Below are 14,827 nucleotides of genomic sequence, written 5' to 3'. Positions count from 1 at the left end.
TCTATCATTTGGAATAGTGTCAACAGGATTAGTACCAAGTCTTCTTTGAATGTGTGATGGAATTTGGCTGTGAATCTGTCTGGTCCTAGACTTTTTTTTTGTTAGCAACTTTTAAATTGCCATTTCAATCTTGCTACTTTTCATTGGTCTGTTCAGAGTTTCTATTTCTTCCTGGTTTAATCTAGGAGGGTTGTGTATTTCCAGAAATTTATCCATCTCCTCTAGATTTTCTAGTTTATGTACGTAGACATGTTCATGGTAGCATTGAATGATCTTTTGTATTTCTGTGGTATTTGTTGTAGTATCTTCTGTTTTGTTTCTAATTGAACTTATTCTTTACTTGGGTTATTTCACTAATAGTCTATCAATTTTATTTATCTTTTCAAATAGTCAGCTTTTTGTTTCATTTATCTTTTGTATTTTTGTTCATTTGTTTTTTCAAATGTCATTTAATTCGGCTCTGATTTTTGTTATTTCTTTTCTTCTGCTGGGTTTGGGTTTGGTTTGTTCTTTTTTCTCTAGTTCCTTGAGGTGTGATCTTAGATTCTCTATTTGTGCTGTTTCAAACTTTTTGATATAGGCATTTAAGGCTATGAACTTTCTTAGTACTGCCTTTGCTGTATCGCAGAGGTTTTGATAGGTTGTTTCACTATTATCATTCAGTTCAAATAATTTTTTAAATTTCCATCTTGATTTCATTGTGGACACAATGATCATTCAAGAGCAGGTTATTTAATTTCTACATATTTGCATGGTTTCGAAGGTTCCTTTTGAAGTTGATTTCCAATTTTTATTTTTTATTGTTTGAGATGGAGTTTTGCTCTTGTCACCCAGGCTGGAGTGCCATGGCTCACTGCAACCTCCGTCTCCCAGGTTCAATTGATCCTCCTGTCTCACCCTCCCAAGTACCTGGGATTACAGGCGTGCACCACCACATCCAGTTAAATTTTGTATTTTTAGTAGAGACAGGGTTTCACCCCATGTTGGTCAGGCTGGTCTTGAACTCCCGACCTCAGGTGATCCACCTGCCTCAGCCTCTAAAAGTGCTGGGATTACAGGCATGAGCCACTGTATCCAGCTGATTTCTAATTTTATTCCATTGTGGTCTGAGAGAGAGTACTTGCTATAATTTCTTTTTCTTAAATTTGTTGAAAATTGTATTGTGGCCTATCATATGGTCTATCTTGGAGAATGTTGCATGTGCTGATGAATAGAATGTGTATTCTGCAGTTGTTGGGTAGAATGTTCTGTAAATATCTGTTAAGTCCATTTGTTCTAGGGTATTGTTTAAGTGTTTATTTGTTGACTTTCTCTCTTGATGACCTCTCTAGTGCTATCAGTGTAGTACTGAAGTCCTCACTGTTATTCTGTTGCTATCTATCTCATTTCTTAGGTCTAGTAGTAATTGTTTTATAAATTTGGGAATGCCAGTGTTAGGTGCATATATATTTAGGGTTGTGATATTTTCCTGTTGGACTAGTCCTTTTATCATTATATAATGTACTTCTTTGTCTTTTTTAACTGCTGTTATTTTAAAGTTTGTTTTGTCTGATATAAAAATAGCAACTCCTGCTCACTTTTGGTGTCCATTTGCATGGAATATCTTTTCCACCCCTTTACCTTAAGTTTATGTGAGTCCTTAGGTGTCAGGTGAGTCTTTTGAAGACAGCAGGTACTTGGCTGGTAAATTCTTACCCATTCTGCCATTCTAAGTCTTGTAAATGGAGCATTTAGGGCATTTACATTTAATGTTAGTATTGAGACGTGAGATACTATTCTATTCATTGTGCTGTTGCCTGAATACCGTGGGTTTTCTTTCATTGTGTTGTTATTTATTAGGTTCTGTGAGATTTATGCTTTCTGGAGATTCTGTTTTGGTGTATTTCAAGGATTTGTTTCAAGATTTAGAGCTCCTTTTAGCAGTTCTTGTAGTGCTGGCTTGGTAGTGGCAAATTCTCTTAGCATTTGTTTCTCTGTAAAAGACTGTATCTTTCCTTCATTTATGAAAACTTAGTCTTGCTGGCTACAAAATTCTTGGCTGATAATTTTTTGGTTTAAAGGGGCTAAAGATAGGACCCTAATCTATTCTAGCTTGTAGGTTTTTTGCTGAGAAATCTGCTGTTAATCTGATAGGTTTTCCTTTATAGGTTACCTGATGTTTTTGCCTCATACCTCTTAAGATTCTTTTCTTTGTCTTGACTTTAGATAACCTGATGACTGTGTGCCTCGGTGGTGATGTTTTTGCAATGTATTTCCCAAGTGTTTTTTGAGCTTCTTGTATTTGGATGTCTAGATCTTTAGCAAGGCTAGGGAAGTTCTCCTCAATTATTCCCTCAAATATGTTTCCAAACTTTTAGATTTCTCTTCTTCCTTGGGAACACTAATTATTCATAGGTTTGTTCATTTAACATAATCCAAAACTTCTTGGAGGCTTTGTTTATTTTTTAAATTGTTTTTCCTTTGTCTTTGTCAGATTGGGTTAACTTGAAAGCCTTGTCTTCAACCTTTGAAGTTCTTTCTTCTATTTGTTCAATTCTATTGCTGAGATTTTCCACTGCATTTTGCACTTCTCTAAGCGTGTCCTTCATTTCCAGAAGTTGTGATTGTTTTTTATTTATCCTACCTATTTCACCAGAGATTTTTCCATTCATATCCTGCATCTTTTTTTTTTTTTAATTTCTTTAAGTTGGACTTTACATTTTTCTGGTGCCTCCTTGATTGGCTTAAGAGTCAACTTGAATTCTTTTTCTGGCAATTCAGTGATTTCATCTTGGTTTGGATCCATTGCTGGTGAGCTAGTGTGATCTTTTGGGGCTGTTAAAGAACCTTGTTTTGCCATATTAATAGAATTGTCTTTCTGGTTCCTTCTCATTTGTGTAGACTATGTCAGAGGGAAGATCTGGGACTCAAGGCTGCTGTTCAGATTCTTTTGTCCCACAGGGTGCTCCCTTGATGTGGTGCTCTCCCCTTTCCCCCACGGATGGGGCTTTCTGAGAGCTGAACTGTAGTGATTATTTCTCTACTGGATCTAGCTACCCAGCAGAGCTAGTGGGTTCTGGGCTGGTACTTGGGAGTATCTGCAAAGAGTCCTGTGATGTGATGTGTCTTCAGATCTCTTGGTCATGGATACCAGCACTTGCTCCAGTGGAGGAAGCAGGGGAGTGAAGCATACTCTGTGAGGGTCCTTGGTTGTATTTTTGTTAAGTGTGCTAGTTTTGTGTTAGCTGGCCTCCAGCCAGGGGGTGGCACTTTCAAGAGCACATCAGCTGTGGTAGTATATAGGCAGGATCAGGTGGTGGGTGGGGCCATGGAACTCCTACAAAAGTATGTCCTTTTTCTTCAGCTACAAGGGCCAGTAGAGAAAGACCATCAGGTGGGGGCAGGGTTAGGTGCCTCTGAGCTCAGACTCTTGTTGGGCTGGGCTGGCTGTAGCTGCTGTGGGAGATGGGTGTGTGGATCCTAGGCCAATGGAGTTATATTTCCAGGGGAATCATCGCCGCCTCTGGTGTGTCACATAGGTTGCCAGGGAAGTGGGGAAAAGCTGGCAGCCACAGGCCTCACCCAGCTCCCATGCAACCCATAGTGCAAAAGGCTGGTCTCACTCTAACCACACCCCCACAACAGCACTCAGTTTATGTCCAGGCAGCTGGTGAGCAGGGCTAGGAACTTGCCCCAGGCTAAAAGCCTTCCAGCTGAGAAAGCAAGCTGACTGATTGTTTCTTGGCTGTCCCATGGACCCTGCAGCAGCAATCCACTTCCTTCAAAGGGTCTGTGGATTCCCTTGGCTTTCCTGGTATGTTCCTGTGGTAGTTCTTGGAGCAAAAGTTCACGATGTGGGTCTCCATGCACTGCTCTCTCTGTTGAAGTGGGAGCTGCAAGTTAGTTTTGCCTCCTATTTGCCATTTTCCTGCCATCCCCAAGATGTAGTCTTTTATCCCTTACCCCATCCCACCCATCCCTCCAAGTCCCCAAAGTTCATTGTCTAACTCATGCCTTTGCATCCTCATAACTTAGCTCCCACTTATAGGTAAGAACATACAATATTTGGTTTTTAATTCCCGAGTTACCTCACTCAGAATAATGGCATTCAGCCCCATCCAAGTTGCTGCAAAAGATATTATTTTGTTCCTTTTCATGGCTGAGTAGTATTCCATGGTGTGTGTGTGTGTGTGTGTGTATACGTAAGTATATGTGTGTGTGTGTGTGTATATATATATATATATATATATATATATATTACATTTTCTTTATCCAGTCATTGGTCAATGGGTGCTTAAGTTGGTTCCATATCTTTGCAATTGTGCTGCTATAAACATGTGTGTCCAAGTCTTTTTAACATAATGACTTCTTTCCTTTTGGGTAGATCCCCAGTAGTGGGATTGCTGGATCAAATGGTAGTTCTCTTTTTAATTCTTTAAGGAATCTCTAAACTGTTTTCCATTGTAATTGTACTAATTTACATTCTCATGGTGATTTTATTTTACTTGCGATGGAAGCCACAGTAGTGTCTCAAGCAGGAGAGTGAAGAAAAATGATATATGTCAATTTGGCTGCTCTTTGAAAAATGGATTATAGGGAGATAAGAACGGATGCAAGGAGATAAGTTCTGAGGCTTCTTCAGCTGTCCAGTAGAGAGATGATGGTGATCTTTGCTGGTGTAATGGAAATAAAGTTGGAGATAAGTGGATAGACTTAGAATATATTTTGAAAGTAGAATTGATAGGATTGGCAGAGAGGGTAGATGTTGTTGGGTGAGGAGAAGGAAGGAATCAAGGAGACTTCTATGTTTTTGGTTTGAGCAGCTGGATGAAGGGAGTGGCATTTCCTGGGAAGAATAAAGGAATAGCGTGTTTTGAAGTGATGACATCTAGAATTAATTACAGATGAATAGTTGCAAGGAAAAGGATAGCATGATAAATATAATATGCCTCATGAAATCTCTATTGATGGTTCTGCTTTCTTTACTAGATATTCATTTGATTCTTTTCTGTTTTTACCATTCTAAAAATTATTAAAAAATTTTTTTTGTCATTGCATAGTAGGAGTATACATTTTTAGGGTACATGGGATGTTTTGATAAAGGCATGCATTGTAAAATAAGCACATTGTGGAGAATGGGATATCCATTCCCTTAAGCATTTATCCTTTGGGTTACAAACAATTCAGTTACATTCTTTATTTTAAAATATACAATTAAATTATCATTGACTATAGTCACCTTATTGTACTATCAAATAGTAGGTCTTATTCTTTTGATTTTTTTGACCCATTAGCCATTGCCACCTCCCTCCCCGAGTCCCCCACTACCTTAGTAGGTAATCATTTGAGATTGATACTTAGGGTTGGGCAGTGCATTCTCTGACTCGCACACGACCTGAGGACCTCATAAAAGGGGCTCTGCTCCTGGACCTTGAGCTTTCCAGTACAGCAGGGGTGTAACATCATTCCTAACTAGGTTAGAATGAGCTGACCACTTCTTCAATATGTTGAAGGCCCCTCTGTATCCCTCTGTGTGATTCATTTCCCATGCAGGAGTAAACACTATCCTGAGTATTGTGATTGTTTTTAGCACTTTCATGCGTTCCTTTCTATTGTTACCATATATGACAGATCCCTAGACAATACTGCTTTTTTTCTAAATGACATTTGATGTATGTATTTTACAGCATACTTTTTTTTTTAATTTAAAATAATCTTTCTGAGATCCCTCCTTGTGGACCTATCTAGCCCTAATTCACTTATTAGGGTTGGGTAGTGTTCCATTCCACATATGTAGCACCATTTGTTTATTCATTTTCCTGTTTATGGACAGCCAGGCTCTTTCTAACTTTTATTATTATAAGCAGTGCTTATTACAAATACTCACTTTTCAAACATCCCTCCTAACTTCCAAGCTTAAGCTAGAAATTTACAGAAGACTAATTTGAGAATGCTGTATAGCAAATATCTCCTTATTTTCATGGATTAAATGTGGGAAAATGTCTAAGGAAATTCCTTTGCTGAAATAAGAATTTTGGTAGAGAGAAGTGGAGAAAAGTGGGTCACTGAAACTGCCATTGTTCACAGTCATCCTAAATTGTCATTAAAACAATTCCTCAGGCACCAGCCAAAGAGGTCTCTGCTGCTATCTGGCCTTTCAGGTTTGGATATGACAATGAAGGGTGGTCTAGTCTAGAAAGATCAGCTCACCTTCTCAATGAAACAGGTAAGTCTTTCTGGAATTAGTTCCAGGTTTTGAGAAACTATTATTGTTACTTTTATTTTCAGCAGGGTCATAAGCCATAACTTAACACAGGTATTAAATTAAATTTATGACCAGCAGATGGTCATAAACTCACCTCAAAAATGCTCTACTTTGGCGGGCAGCTTCAGGGGGACTGAGGTTCTGTAACCACATCTGTCTTTCTTTGAAAGCAATTACTTCAGTTGATTCTGAGCAACTCCTCATATTGAGTATCTGCAGGGGATTCGTGTTGTGTTGTTCTTAGGGATACCCCTGCTAGTAGCTCCTGTCACCTAGGGACCCACTGCTGGGGACCAGAAAACTGTTGGATCAAAAGACAGAATGGGTTGCAGGGAAAAGGAAGAGAGAACAGACTGTTACTGTGTCTATGTAGAAAAGGAAGACATAAGAAATTCCATTTTGATTTATACTAAGAAAATTGTTTTGCCTTGAGATGCTGTTAATCTGTAACTTTAGCCCCAACCCTGTGCTCACAGAAACATGTTATGTATGGAATCAAGATTTAAGGGGTCTAGGGCTGTGCAGGATGTGCCTTGTTAACAATATGTTTACAGGCAGTATGCTTGGTAAAAGTCATTGCCATTCTCCATTCTCGATTAGCCAGAGGCACAATGCACTGTGGAAAGTCACAGGGGCCTCTGCCCAAGAAAGCCTGGGTGTTGTCCAAGGTTTCCCCCCACTGAGACAGCCTGAGATATGGCCTCATGGGAAGGGAAAGACTTGACTGTCCCCCAGCCCGACACCCATAAATGGTGTATGCTGGGGAGGATTAGTAAAAGAGGAAGGCCTCTTGCAGTTGAGATAAGAGGAAGGCCTCCATCTCCTGCATGTCCCTGGGAACAGAATGTCTCAGTGTAAAACCCGATCATACATTTGTTCTATTCTGAGATAGGAGAAAACTGCCCTGTGGCTGGACGTGAGATATGCTGGCAGCAATGGTGCTCTGTTACTCTTTGCTACACTGAGATGTTTGGGTGGAGAGAAGCATAAATCTGGCTTATGTACACATCTGGGCACAGTACCTTCCCTTGAACTTATTTGTAACACAGATTCCTTTGCTCACATGTTTTCCTGCTGACCTTCTCCCCACTATCACCCTGTTCTCCTGCCGCATTCCCCTTGCTGAGATAGTGAAAATAGTAATCAATAAATACTAAGGGAACTCAGTGACTGGGGCCGGTGCAGGTCCTCCATATGCTGAGCACTGGTCCCCTGGGATCAGTATTCTTTCTCTATACTTTGTCTCTGTGTCTTATTTCTTTTCTCAGTCTCTCATCCCATCTTATGAGAAATACCCACAATTGCTTTCAACAGGCCTAGGGTCAATTTGATTTGTTTCAATGCTCCAGGGTGCTCATTTTTGTGTGAAGCATCTTTGAAATGTGAGAGTGTTTTTGGTTTTTAGACCAGCTATGGGTGTATGGAGCAGGATAAGTAAAGGACTAACCTGTTCTGGTTATTCTTAATGATAAGCATGCCTCCTGAGCAATGTCTTAGTATCTATGTGTATATAATACCATCTTTGCCCCTTAGCCCTTTTTTAGTCTGATTTCAGCCTTCCAAGGCACTCCTGGCCAAGATCTAGAAACGTCAATCAACTTAGTTCTGGGTCAGTACCATGGAGCTGTCTGTCCTGGAATAAAATGCTATGGTGCACCGTTCTCTTGTTTCTGAACATAAATTGGATATTTGAGAAATGCGTTAAGATTATTTGAAATTTTAGGAATGATGTTGAGCACATTTGAAAATTTGTATCCTTCTCGGTAGTTCCTGGAGGTGTTTCACGTTTTAATTGCATTCTAAACATGGGAAAATTCCTTTATCAGATTTGAGCCACTTCCTTCCAGTGACTTATCAAAAATTACTTTGTTTTTGGGTTAACAGTAAAGAAAAAAAGGTTAAGGGTCAAGAATAAAATGTTGCTAATTGTTTTTTGCCTTGCTGTGATTCATCACTGTATGCTACTTTTTTTTTTTTCTGAACAGGTGCAGATTTCATAACAATTTTGGAGAGTGATGCTTCTAAGCCCTATATGGGGAACAATGACTTAACCATGTGGTTAGGGGAGAAGTTGGGTTTCTATACAGACTTTGGTCCAAGCACAAGGTATCACACTTGGGGGTGAGTATACACTTGAGAATTAATCCTGAAGATAGTCCTGAAAGGCTAGACTGCATAGACTTGGAGTGGCAAGTTGATATTTTCATACCTTTGGTGAATGTGCCCCAGTGATGCTTCTTGTGGGTTGAGGAGGTGCTGGAGATATGCACATTCTGTAATTTTTCAAGTGGTTTTTCTATGACTGGATATTTCCAGTTCTTCACTATTATAAATCTAGGAACTGAGGTCATAGCACCAAGCATGTCTGGCCTGGATGCCGTCCTCATGGAGCTTACTTTCCAGTGTAAGACAGAAAATCAACATGTACACACAAAAAATAAATAAGGTACTTCACGATCATGATAAGTGCTGTGTAGAAAAGAAACCACTGAGGGAGAATAACTGGGTGGGTATTGGCCATGGGGATGCTACTATAGGCAGGGTGATCAGGAAAGTCTCTGCGAAGATGTCATAGTGAGCAGGAGCCAGGATCAGCCTTGGAAAGAGCTGAGGGAACAGTCTGGGTGCAGACTGAGGCAGGATACATCTTGGTGTGCCTGGAGCATGGGGGGCCAAAGTGCAACTAGTAAGAAAGGAAGTCAAAGATGGGTACCTGATCATAGAGGGCTCCATTTTATCCAGTTGTGATTGGAAGCCACTGAAGGATTTTAAACAGGATAGTGATCTGGAAGAACAGATTCTCAGGGACAAGAGTGGGAGCCAGGAGGCAGAAATAGCACAGATGAGAGATGACAATGGGAACAGTGGAGATGGTGACAAGAGGACAAACTCAGGAACAATTTTAGAATAGAGCCAACAGAACTTACAATAGTTTAGATGTCAGGGGAGGGGAAGGAAGAATCAAGGGCGATGTCTAGGTTTTTGACCTGAGTACCCGCTAAGAGATGATGCCCTTTAATGGAATGGGAACCATCAGGAAAGCTGTAGGTTTGTGCTAAGTGTGAGATACCCCAAGATGGTCAAGTCATGCCCAGTAGGCAGTTGGTTATGGCCTGGAGGGCTGAGAAGGACAGGCCAGGCTGGAGATGTACTTTCAGCTATCATCGTATAGAGACAGACCTGTCTCAGAGACTCCATTCTCTCAGACAGAGAATGCATCTAGCTAGAGAAGAGAAGCCTGCTAAGGACTGAGCTCTGTGGCTTAGAGTGAGGTGGAATGCCTTTTCATATGCCTATAGGACAGTTTTTCATTTCTAATTTTGTAAGTTGTTACTCCATGTCCTAGTTGGCAAGACTGTACCTTCCCATATGTGTTGATTAATATTAGAATTGTTTATGTGTTGGCAGAGTAACTGCAAGTACAATGGGTTTTGTGTATTGTTAATGCTGCCCTTTTCGTGTGTCCATAGCGCTTACTAAAACAGAGTTGATGGTGTTTCCTTAGTGACACAGTGAGACATGCTAACTAGCAGATGAAACGATCTGACAAGTGGACTGCCATATAAGTCTCTGCCACATCGCTTTGAATGTCCCTTGGTGGGATGTGTGCAGTGGGACCCATCCCTTTTTAACGCATGTACATGGTAGAGTGGGACTGACAATGATGCCCATGTCTCTTTTCATTCCAATACAGGATTATGGCTTTGTCAAGATACCCAATTGTGAAATCGGAGCATCACCTTCTTCCGTCACCAGAGGGCGAGATCGCACCAGCCATCACATTGACCGTTAACATTTCGGGCAAGCCGGTGGATTTTGTCGTGACACACTTTGGGAACCACGAGTGGGTTTCTTTGGCCTACCTAATATTACACAAATGCCAAGAAACGTTATTAACAATGTACTTTGATTTCTATGAAATCACCTTTCTCATTTTCTTCTTTTTTACCTCCCAAAGTATTTCTCCCTGTGTTGCTGGTTTTTAAAATCAGACAGAAGCATTTAAGATGCAGACAGCTGTTAGTGCTGGTGTAGGGACGGGCCATGTTAGTCTGCATTTACTGAGCTGTACGGTCAATTCCCTGTGCAGGTACTGTCCAAAGTGCATTACTGTGTTTGATCTTCAGTCTGTGCAAGGTAAGCACTATTAGAGCTCCCTTTTGCAGGTCAAGAAACTAGGCTGAGAGAGGTCAGACAACCCATCCAATGAGGAGCAAGCTCATGGTCAGGGCATAGGCAGCCCCAAACCCAGGGCTGCAAGTGCTTGCAACCACACAACAGAAAAAGAAATTCCCTTTTCCTACAGGATTACTGCTACAAATGGAAGTACTGTTGGGATTTGAGGTTATTAAATGACATCTCTTGTCTCCCTCATGTTTTTACAAACAACAGATAGGCAGAGGAATCTGAAAGAGGGAGATCTAAATATCACTTTGAATACTGATAAGCCTATTTGGACAACCTGGCTTAAGTGTCCATATGGACTTGTGAATACATCCCCAAATATACATGAAAATGACTCCCCATAAACGGTGGGCCTACCTTGCCTGCCCTGGCAAGCTCTCTCTTTGATGGAAAGAAGAGGATGGAAAACAGCCTGTCTGCAAACTGGCAGCTTCCAAGGAGAATAGAAAAGAAGGATTTGAGACAAGCACGTAAAATTAACTTCAAGATTATTGAATTAGACAAGTCCTCCCCAAAAGTAAAGAATGGGGAGAGAGGCCAATGGTGGTTTTGTAAGGAAGTCCCTCTACAAGCAACATGAAGAGTGGGGAATGAGTTTTATCACCAAAGAATAACATTTACAACCAGTGACAGTGCTGAATAAATCATGAATAATCCCAGCAATATATTGTAAAAGCAAACATAAAAGTATATAACTTATACTCTACCATATTAAACCACAATAATTTAAACATGAATGTAAAGAGCTATATGCTATGACATTCACATGCAAGCTTTGCCTGCATTAATGACACAAGAGGCCACAGAACTTTAAAGTGACATACTTTTGGAAAACAACATTGTTGTACTGTGTTTTATTTAAACAAATTGATGTGTCTGCCACTCTTATTTCCCTGGTTACCTCACTGTTTCTAATACTATTATGTGAATCTGTGAAAGCATATTTGAATATTTTCTTAAATAAGTCAGATGATAGATAATATAAATAAACCTTCCAAATATAATTAATATGAACCATTCATGAACCAGACTCTTGCTTGCCTCCTTAGAAATAAGAGGAGTGTTTGGAGGATGGATGATATAGATGGTTCGTATTTCTTAAAAAAGCTATTTGAAGAAATGCTTTCTGTTCCTCCCAGTGATTTTCATGTAGGAAGTACAGGCATTCAGAAATCATTCCCATGACCTTATGTCGTACTTAACATTGGGTTTATCATTTTTTTTTTTTAAAAGGTACTTTCTTGTTTAAAGGTCGCAAGTTCTCAACCTAAGAAACAGTTGAACTCCTTCCATTTTTCCTTTGCTTTTTTCCCCCTGTCCCCTTTAATTCTCTCCAATATATCCCAAAATGTGAAGAATAGGTTTGAAAAGGAAGAGAAAGCTAAAAGAGAGCCCCAGGAATGCGCTTGAAAAAGAGGAGGGAAGGATTGCCTTTTCTCACTTTCTGTTAACCACATACTTAAAGTTCTCTGGATAACACCATATCCTTTACTTGCTGTCTTGCTCATTTGATTCAATAATAATGATGACAACAATAGCAGTAACAATAATAGTGAACACTTACTGAGGATACATAACTCTAGGGATGAAAGCAGTGTAGTTTAATGATTAAGAGCATGGGATTCCAGAACCTGCAATCAGACAATCCGGTTTGAATCCTAATTCTTTAACTAGCTGTGTATCCTTTGCTGAGTTACTTAATTACCTAGAGCTTTAGTTTTCTCAACTGCAAATCAGGGGCAATAATCCTACCTATTTCATGGGGTTCTTGTGCCCATAGTACCTCATACAACATACATGAATGTAGTAAGTGCTCAATTAACATGGCCATTACTAAACCAAATCAGACAACTATGAATATCAGGTATATTGGGCAGCTTAAAAAATAATTCATTTTTCAAACATAATCAAGCATCTGACATGTCCCACGCACACAACTAGACTTGGTCTTTGCTTTAGGAACCACTGCTCTGAGCCACCCCCCAGAAGTACTGTCTGGTACACTGTAGCCTCCCCAAAAGTGACATAGGAAAGTTAACACCTTGAATAATTTGTGACGCGATCACGACATGTTTTGTCTTTGTTTTCTACATTACTAAATACACAAATTCTTACTGTGAAAAAATATTTAGAGATTTCATTTTCCAGTGATTATGGCATATAAATGTGAAAATCCTATTAGGAATGAATGATTCCTAATGCTTGTGCATGTTATTAGCTGATTCAAAAGATCTTAAAAAGTACTGACTACATAAGTACATCTTTTATAACCACTAAATAGGAAATGGCAGCATTTTTTAGAAGTCACACAGGCAAACACCATAATGAAAACTGATATTATTTTAGGTAATTAACTGAGCCACTAATCACCATTTAAAGAAATCTATAACATGCATCATAAACACAGAGGAGAGAGCACAGAATCCATAGTCTGACACTATGTGACAAAGAACCAAAACTGTGTTCTAGGTTTCGTTTCATTGCAGGTAAACCTTGGTAAGTTCCAATTCTTGTGTCTCTGTAAATGGGATAAAATTCTCTTTTCCAGCTTACTTTATAGGGTTATTGGACTGACAAAATATTAACAGATAAGAAAACATAAAGCAGATGTGAGCTCTCTCTTTCTTTCTGTCTTGCCCTCTTTCCTTATACATATATATATACTTTTAACTTTTATTACTCTCACTAGGTAAGATTTATCTCCTGAGAAGATGTAAAATCAAATTCACAGATTACTTCAGTTAGATGTTACTAAAATACATTGGATTGAAAACACTGCCTGTGGTTCAGTGGCTTTGGAATTTTCTAGACCTGGATTTGAATCCTAGTTGTAGGTATCAGATGGAACAGAATTCCCTGCAGACCTAATGAAAGAACTACTTAACAAGATACTGGAGGGACCCATGGAACAAATAAGAGAGGCCGAGGCACTCAGATACCCGTAACAGTGCCTGTCTTAGGGCTGAAGGAATAGGCAGAGAAAACAGTGTTCCCAGAGCCCAGTGAGACCCAGAACCAGGACAAGGGACCACCTAGCATAGAATGCAGCTACTGCCAGAGGGACTGGGGAAGGAATCCCAGAATGTTGCTTTTCTCCCACATTTTAGTCTCCTGCTGGTGCCTCCAATTGGCCAAACCTAACTTGAAACCAGCAGAGAAGGAAGTCCAGGAGATGAAATCTGCAGGGGTCAGCCTCCCAGGGCATAGAGAAAGACAGAGGATGAATGTGGGCAGGGGAGATGAAGAATAACCATAGGCATATTAGCCTCATTTGAAAATAGAGTTACCACCTGCCTTCTGTTGTGAGAATTCAGTAGCAAAGGGGTTTAACAAATGGCCGTTCTTTTCACTCTTTTATTTCTTGAGACATCTTTTAATAGCCCTCAGCTGTGTACACATATTTATCCAACTCAGTCCTGTCTTGAGATCTTAACTCAACAAGGTTTCTCCAGTCTTCTCAGTGCTTGGTGATCTTCTATTTTCTTTGTCATTTTCTCCCTTAACACTCATGTATTAGCTACCTTTCTATGTAAATACCCTGTTTGTCTACTTCCTATCTGTTCTGGGCTCCATTCCTTGCTCTTACTCTCAGCTATGCATTGCAGAGAACTGCATTTCTCACAGTCCGGTGCCTTCTGGCTTCTGGGTAGGTTTAGCCAATGGGAGGCACTAGTGCAAGGTTGGAGGGAGTACAGAAGCGAGTGTATTTCTCTCCTTCTCTCTCTGCTTCCTCTGGTGTCTATGGGAGGAGTTGAGTCTCTTCTGTGGCTCCAGTTCTTCTTTGAATGGTCCCAGTTCCTCTGGGAAACCTCCTCCATTGATACATCTCCCACTAGTCAGTGCTGGGTTCTGGACTCTGATAATATCACCTCCTCTTGTTTTCCCTGTAGCTGTAGAGGTGGTACTGGTTTCTTATTGTTGTTAATCTCTGATTGCATAATTGACTCCTATCTGGCTTCCCATCACCTGGCTAACCAGTTCTCTATATTAAATTCACTTTGTTTGAAACATCTAGGGTGTTTCTGTTTTCCTGGCTGGATCATGTAAAATATGATGTCCTATTTTCCCCCAAACAGACTGACTCTAAACTCCCCAGAAGCTAGATGTACCCACCTAAGTATCTCAGTTATAGATTTACAGTGCTTAGCATAGTAAAAGCACCATGTTCGGCTGGTGTTTGAGCAGGAGAGTTAAGAAGGCTTTCAGAAAGTGTTCAGTTGGGCTGGGCAGTGGGTCACGCCTGTAATCCCAGCATTTTGGGAAACAAGGTGGGTGGATTGCTTGAGGCCAGGAGTTCAAGACCAGCCTGCCCAACATGGAAAACCCTGTCTCTACTAAAAACACAAAAGTTAAGTCGTGCATGGTGGTGTGTGCCTGTCATGCCAGCTACTCAGGAAG

The 14,827-nt window shown here is 40.2% G+C and overlaps 1 protein-coding gene across 3 annotated transcripts in view; it reads left to right on the top strand.

Annotated features, from left to right (window-relative positions):
• Positions 1 to 14,827, top strand: part of CWH43 (cell wall biogenesis 43 C-terminal homolog) — a 98,488-nt gene that overhangs the window by 42,452 nt on the left and 41,209 nt on the right. For all 3 annotated transcript variants that reach the window (XM_033214710.1, XM_033214709.1, XM_033214711.1), the window contains 3 exons: positions 6,100 to 6,205; positions 8,230 to 8,365; positions 9,939 to 10,088. In XM_033214710.1, the coding sequence (XP_033070601.1) occupies positions 6,100 to 6,205; positions 8,230 to 8,365; positions 9,939 to 10,088 (392 nt within the window). The remainder of the gene's footprint in view (positions 1 to 6,099; positions 6,206 to 8,229; positions 8,366 to 9,938; positions 10,089 to 14,827) is intronic.

The sequence above is a fragment of the Trachypithecus francoisi genome, unplaced genomic scaffold (genome assembly GCF_009764315.1).
Source record: "Trachypithecus francoisi isolate TF-2019V2 unplaced genomic scaffold, Tfra_2.0 Lachesis_group1, whole genome shotgun sequence".
Classification (NCBI taxonomy): Eukaryota; Metazoa; Chordata; class Mammalia; order Primates; family Cercopithecidae; genus Trachypithecus; species Trachypithecus francoisi.
Note: the sequence above shows the minus strand (reverse complement) of the source record. Positions and strands in the feature narration are given on the sequence as shown.